A 7,880-nucleotide genomic window follows, 5' to 3' on the forward strand; every position below is an offset into this window, starting at 1 on the left:
ATTATTTCTAATGTTAGAACTTGTGTGAAATTAAAGTTTGTTGTGCTCTATTCAAGTGATACCATGGTTGTATGTAAGAGCCTTATAAACTTCAGGTCGGTGGTTCAAGTCCTCCTTGGCACACAAGTCAAGCTATTTACATAGTTACGCTCACGCCCTATACTAACACTTATCTTGTAAGTCTTGTAGGTACCACCAACCGAAACACTCCCAGCTTTGTGAACTAGGCCTTCCGGGTCACAACTTGCTAGTTCTTGACAGAGACGGGAAACAACCCCTCGCCCCTGGATAATACCTTTGGTTGTTGAGGAACAAGTCGACTGCCCAATAGATGACACTTCAAAGGCTTCTCCCGATAAAGTCAACCCTCGTTAACAATAAAAGTGTTACCATGGTTGCTTGTAAGTGGGTTATAAACCTCAAGTTAGTGGTTCAAGTCCTCCCTCATGCACAGGTCAGATTATTTACATAATTACTCTCACACCCTATATTAACATCTATCCCGTGAGTCTTGCAGGTAACACAACTGAAGCACTTCCGACTTTGTGAACCAAGCCCTCTAGGCAACTGCTCACGACATACTGGCTCTTAACAAAGTATGAGAGATAAAACCTCCACCAAAAGGCAATACCTTCAATTGTTAGGGGATTGGTCGACTACCCTGCGAACAATGCTTCAAAAACTTCTCTTTAAAAATAATTAATTAAGAATTAAATAATTTTTATAATATATATCTATAATAATATTCGTCCCAATTAATAATTTTTATAACGGAAAAAAGCATTAATATTATTATTTGCATCCATAATATAAATAAGTGTACTATTACTTACAAAATATTATTTATTTTAAGTATTATTTACATTAAATATAGTTTTTTAATTTTATTAATTTAATAAATAAACGTGTTTATCCACGTGTGGTCAGAAAAACTAGTCTAAAAGAAAAGAGAGGAGATTGTTAAATTAATTAATGGAAATTAAATTTTAACTACAAACTATTAATTAGTTACCAAAAACTTAAAAACGTTTCCTTGTTAGAGGCAAGGGAACAATTTATAACGTAGGCACTTAGATGGGGACTAAACTGTAATTAATTAATTTATTTTATTAATTATCACTAGAATTTGTTGCACATTTAAAAATATATATTAATGTTGAACCCCTCCCCATGTGATGATTTGATGGTCGGGTGTTCATCGTCTCAGGTGTGGTCTGGGTTCGAATCGCATTTGTTGTTCAGGTTTTACCTTGTTATTGTGATTCACCAAATAAAAATATATATTAATATCAATTAAGTTTTAGTTCAATTTATATCTTTGTTGTTACAGCAATTAGGAAGACGTGAATCTAAAGGCGTTTAAAGGGTTTGGGGTTATGAATAGTAACAGTAGAAATTGTATCCATATATATTAATTTTATATTTAAAATAAATTTTACATTTTAAAAATAATAATATTTTAAAAAGTGTAGATAATTTTTTGTAATGACGAGGGTTAGGAATTTAAAACAAAAAATTTGGGTAATTTTAATTAAGAAATTGATTTTTCCTAGTTAGTTTTAGAGTAATGGGTAAATTTAAAATATATAATTTTATAAAAAGCTTAGATGACATAATGATCTCTATATTCTGATTTTTCATATTCTCAAAAGTTAAATTGGTATCATTTAACTCGTGGCATTCAATTTAGTCATAGAATTGATATACATATTAATTATTATGGTCCAAAAGTCTCGATGATAAAAAGTTATTTTCAATGCGATGCTTATAGATACCATCCGTAATGGGTTCGCATCAATTAGTAACATTGCAAAAATCTGGTTAATCCATGAATGGTGTAACAAGGATTGGAAGGTGAAGTTTTAGGCATGTCTTACGAGGAAGCAACAATGTAGCTGATTGTTTGGCAAATGCGACAATAGGAAAGGTAAACCAAGTAGTTCCCTTCCCAGTTCCACCATTATGTGTTATACGACTGGTTGAAGAGGATGCTCATAATTCCTTATATGAAGGGACCACTGTTTTTATTCATTTCTAATTACTAGGAGTGTTATTTTTCTCTACAAAAAAAAAAAAGATTTTTAAGTTAATAGTTTGAGATCATGTAAATGTTTTATCATTATTAAATAAAATAATATCTTTTCTCATTTTATTAAAAATTATAAATAAAATTTTCAATCATTATATTTATTAGCAAAACTCAAAATATTTAGGCCTAGCAAAATGAATTGATTAAACTTGCCTAATAATTCATTGCTTTGTATAGTTTGATGAGAATTAGATCATTAAAGTAAAAATTATTGGGTTTTATTTCTTTCCAAAACTATTGAAAATGGAAAATATATATTATTATTATTTAAGTTTGTGATTGAGCTGATGTCACGAGTCAACTTGACACTAACTCAGGCAATAAAAATACTAAAAGACCACCTACATCAAGTTGTATGTACCTATAACCTATAACCAGTATTATTTAAGATATTATTTTAATGAGAATAAGCATTTTTAGTGACGACGAAATTGGTCACTGAAAGTAGTGGCGAGTCTAGAGGGGGCTGGCATGGGCCCCAACCCCCCTAAAATGTAAAATTATTATTTAATCCCTTAAATTTTTTAAAAAATTTTAAATTAGTAAAAGTAAAATTATACTTTGACCCTCCTAAAATTATAAAAATTCAATTTGACCCTACTAAAAGATTGTTCTGGCTTCACCCCTGATTGAAAGCATTTTATTTAGTCAAAGAATTCGCTCAAGCCATCACAAATAACATGGTTATCATTTTCAATAGTACTTTCACAAAAATGACACAATTTCTAAAACTTTTTAGTGACCACTTCTTTTACACGAAAAATATTAATAATGGTGACAATAATATTCGTCACTAGCATTTTTCTTATTATGTCACAATCAATATTATCTTCTAGCGATGCATATATTGTCACTAAAAACTTTCAATTAATATATGTTATAATAATTACAACTATAATATTCAAACTAAATAACATAAAAGAATGTTTGGGTTCGATCTCAAGTAGCCTCATCCATAATTATATAAAAGAAAAAAAAAACCATAAAAGAATGTGCAAAATTAATTTCCAAATATTTCATATGTATTAGCATGACATGACATCAAGAAGTGCAACAAATATTAATAGTTGACTTGCTTTAACAAGCCACTGTTAAAATATATTAGCATGCTCCTATTTTCGTTACCTAACTCTAAAAATTTCCGACTTTGTTACTAACATCAACGACATTTGGTATTTTAGTCATTCTTTCGTTAATGATTTAATTAATTAAAACACGTATTTAACGCTTAAATTTGACTAAATTGAAAATTTTTAGAGTTGGGTGACCAAAATAGAAATATACTAATAGTCGAGTGACTACCGATATAGTTTACCCAAAATAATATCCTCACATGCATGGGACGCAAATGATAGTTTGTGGTTATTGGTGTGGAAATTCAAAGGGCCCCAAAGGGTTAGGCAAAGCGTTATCTAAAGAAATGAATAGTCACCTGGTGTATAGAGGAATACAAGAGTTGATCCGTTATGCGATTGCCATGATGCGACAGTTATTTGGTCGAAGCTTGTACCAGCCCAACTTCAACAAAAGGTTCTTTTCTATTGCCTTTATTCCTTAACTAAATAGCAAAATTAAAAATGTGCTAAACATTCTAACTGATGGCGTGAAATGGGGTAATTTGTTTGGGATGACATGTTGGAATATGCGGAAAACAAAATTGGTTTGTCTTTAGGTAGGTAGATTACTCTTTGGAGAGTGTCATTCTTAAAGCTTGAGCTCGACTAGGCATTGGTCTACTACAGAAGAGTTAGGGGTTCATGGCTTCCTCGTTTTATATCAGAAGTGGCTTGAATAAAGATTAATAGATGGAGCCCTAAACACTACCACCATAAAGGCATTAGTTGAAGATGTTAAGAGATGCACAAGGAGCATTGGCATTAGTATGGTTGTACAGGTAGAACTATGGGCAATACTCATTCTACGAAAAGTTTAGAATTTTGTCTTATGGTTGATGCATCCACCATGGCTAATGAATCGGGTTTGTAATTTGGATCCTTGGTTTATTTTATGGCATGCTTAAGTTTGTGTTATGGTATCTCTTAAGTTTTTGGATGTCTATCTTTATTTTGGCATAGGAAAAAAAAGGTCTTGAGAACAAGGATCCATGCAAGTATTTTTTTTTATTTGTTAGTTGCCATATATATTTATTTTTTTTAAGCAAATACTTTTTTAGTATTTCCCATTTTCTAAACTTTATTCTCTAAAACCAAACACATTGTAATATTGTGATAGGATAAATACTTTTCCATTATATAAATATAAATTTAAAAAGACATAAAACTCATTCACTTATTATTAGTATGTAGAAGCTTACATATGAGATTGTTACATAAGCTAGAAACTCAAATTCCATTATCCAAATCTTACGCAGAGGTTTCCTTAAAACTATTTTAAGCATATTTAAGGATTTGTATTAATGCCATGAATACATCATGGTCTTTATTGCTGTGAACTTTAGATAACGCAAAACCTTATTAGGTTATAGATCAAGTGACACTCATGAAGTGATTATCATCTTTAGCTAGTTTTAGCACTTCGTGGTGGCCTTCTTGGTGGTGGAGGTGGTGGTCTCCTAGGTGGCGGAGGTGGAGGTGGTGGTCTCCTTGGTGACGGAAGTCTCTTTGGTGACGGAGGTGGAGGTGGTGGTCTCCTTGGTGACGGAGGTGGAGGTGGTGGTCTCTTAGGTGACGGAGGTGGAGGTGGTGGTCTCCTTGGTGACGGAGGTGGAGGTGGTGGTCTCCTTGGTGACGGAGGTGGAGGTGGTGGTCTCCGTGGTGACGGAGGTGGAGGTGGTCCCCGTGGTGACGGAGGTGGAGGTGGTGGTGTCTTTGGTGACGGAGGTAGAGGTGGAGGTGGTGATCCCCTAGGTGACGGAGGTGGAGGTGGTGGTTCCCTTGGTGACGGAGGTGGAGGTGGTGGTTCCCGTGGTGACGGAGGTGGAGGTGGTGGTTCCTGTGGTGACGGAGGTGGAGGTGGTGGTGGTCCCCTAGGTGACGGAGGTGGTGGTGGTGGTGGTCCCCTAGGTGACGGAGGTGGAGGTGGTGGTGACTTTGGTGACGGAGGTGGAGGTGGTGGTTCCCGTGGTGACGGAGGTTGAGGTGGTGGTGTCTTTGGTGACAGAGGTGGAGGTGGAGGTGGTGGTTCCCGTGGTGACGGAGGTGGAGGTGGTGGTGGTCCCCGTGGTGACAGAGGTGGAGGTGGTGGTGGTCCCTGTGGTGATGGAGGTGGAGGTGGTGGTGTCTTTGGTGACGGAGGTGGAGGTGGTGGTTCCCGTGGTGACGGAGGTGGAGGTGGTGGTCCCCGTGGTGACGGAGGTGGAGGTGGTGATCCGCTAGGTGACGGAGGTGGAGGTGGTGGTGGTCCCCTAGGTGATGGAGGTGGAGGTGGTGGTGATCCCTGTGGTGATAGAGGTGGAGGTGGTGGTGTCCTTGGTGACGGAGGTGGAGGTGGTGGTTCCCGTGGTGACGGAGGTGGAGGTGGTGATCCGCTAGGTGACGGAGGTGGAGGTGGTGGTGGTACCCTAGGTGACGGAGGTGGAGGTGGTGGTGATCCCTGTGGTGATGGAGGTGGAGGTGGAGGTGGTGGTTCCCGTGGTGACGGAGGTGGAGGTGGTGGTGATCCCTGTGGTGATGGAGGTGGAGGTGGTGGTGTCCTTGGTGACGGAGGTGGAGGTGGTGGTTCCCGTGGTGACGGAGGTGGAGGTGGTGGTCCCCGTGGTGACGGAGGTGGAGGTGGTGATCCGCTAGGTGACGGAGGTGGAGGTGGTGGTGGTCCCCTTGGTGACGGAGGTGGAGGTGGTGGTGATCCCTGTGGTGATGGAGGTGGAGGTGGTGGTGTCCTTGGTGACGGAGGTGGAGGTGGTGGTCCCCTTGGTGATGGATGTGGAGGTGGTGGAGGTCTTCTTATCAAAGTACATAATTTGATTCTAGCATCAGGTTTATCAACACATTGTCCATTTAAACAAAAGAGTTGACCCCCGCATTCCCGTTGTGTTTGACATGGCTTAAAGCAATCAACGATAGCATTAGTAGGTAATGAAGAAAATATGATTGATAACAAAGCAACAAGAATGCTAAACACCAATGCTTTTGCCATGGTGAAAATATAAGTTTATACCATCTAGATTGTTAATGGTATGCATCACACAATAGCTTATGCTGCTATTTATAGACAACATCTCTCCATTAACTTAATTCACTTACCATTCAACTTCTTTTTCCTTTAAAATATAATTTATCATTAAAGTATAAATTTAATAAAATTAAATGACATGATTAATAATACAATTCATAAAATATTAATAAAAATTTATGTCAAGAGTCAACTTTTCTTAATAAAATTTTATTCAAATACCATTAATTTCATTTTTTATTATGACTTAAGTTTTATATTTATGTATTTTTAAATTGAGTTTATGTAATTTTATGTTTTATTTCGGTACAATTTTAATGTATTTTAGTTCGTTTGATCAATACTAATATATGTATTGGCTCATATTAGTCAATACAAAATTTTAATATTTGAAATCGAGTTTAAATATTTTTTTATGTTAAGTGTTTTATTTTTATAATTAAATTTAAAAATAAATTTTAATAATTTAATCAAACTTAATTAATAATTTTATAATATTTTATATTTGCATACACACTTAAATTAATATGTATCAATATTAGAATAAAACAACTCATCTATTAATACGATGCTAACTATCTTGTTTTTACGCTAATTCAATTAGCTAAATTATATACGATTAGATTATTACTCACCCACAAGAAACAATTAATTGGAGTTGTTTTCACTTTAAAGTTACGTTTGTTTCAATGAAAATAGTTTTTGGAAAATAAAATGGTTTTTGGAAAAAAATGTTTATTTTATTGACTTGTAAGTTGTTTTCCATTGATCGATTTTTTCCATGAAACAATCATATCCTATGTGAAATTACTTATATAAAAACTCTACGAGTAGGATTAGAATGATGGCAATTGAATGTAGGGTATAGTAAAAACTAAAAGATATATAAAATAAATGGGACACAAAATTTTTTAACTCGCTTATAGAGTTAAATCGAACCAATGATTGTATTGGCTACAATACTCTTATACCTCGTTTGGTTACTAGCGTAATAACATAAGGAAAAACTTATTTATTATATCGATATTTCAATAATTAGACATAAAATAAAGAATAATTGGTACAGATTTAAAATTGGAATTAGAAAAATGAGTATAAACTATTATAAGAAATAAGATCTTTTCAAAATAAGCGAAACTTTTTTCTTCTATCAAACGTAGCATTATTGAGTTAGGTATCATGAGTAAAAAATGATAGGTTCTTATTATATCTACTCTTTTTTTTTTATAATGTCTAAAACTATCTATAGCCCCCTCTTTAATCCTTAAACAGGAGAATAATGCACTTCAGCGCAGTCTAACCCACATCCTCCTACATTGACAACAATGTTGATACCAATTAAGCTAAGACTCAATCTTTGATTAAGTTAATGTTACGAGTCAATTGAACATTAGTTTAATTGAGAAATTATTAAAAATTTATTTATTTTTACAAAGTTATATTATTATAAAAGTATTTTATCTTTTTAAAATATTTTTCTATAAAATCAATAAAATAACACAATCATAATATTTCAACCTTAGACATTGTGAATTAAAACCATTAACTTTACTCTTTTAATCAAAATTTTATTTAATTTTTTTCATAAAATTTTATATAAATATATTTATATATATAATTTTGAAAAAAATTATAGTCTTTAGTTGACATTAATAATATG

At 34.5% G+C, this 7,880-nt stretch overlaps 1 protein-coding gene across 1 annotated transcript; it reads left to right on the forward strand.

Moving 5' to 3' along the window:
• The first annotated feature begins 331 nt into the window (after positions 1-331).
• LOC128036237 (glycine-rich cell wall structural protein-like) lies at positions 332-6,197 on the forward strand. The gene is made up of 3 exons (XM_052627180.1): positions 332-454; positions 4,611-5,181; positions 5,281-6,197. Exons 1-3 carry the CDS (start codon positions 332-334, stop codon positions 6,060-6,062), a joined length of 1,476 nt encoding a protein of 491 aa, XP_052483140.1. The 3' UTR covers positions 6,063-6,197.
• The last annotated feature ends 1,683 nt before the right edge of the window (positions 6,198-7,880 follow it).

The sequence above is a fragment of the Gossypium raimondii genome, chromosome 13, assembly GCF_025698545.1.
Source record: "Gossypium raimondii isolate GPD5lz chromosome 13, ASM2569854v1, whole genome shotgun sequence".
Taxonomy (NCBI): domain Eukaryota; kingdom Viridiplantae; phylum Streptophyta; class Magnoliopsida; order Malvales; family Malvaceae; genus Gossypium; species Gossypium raimondii.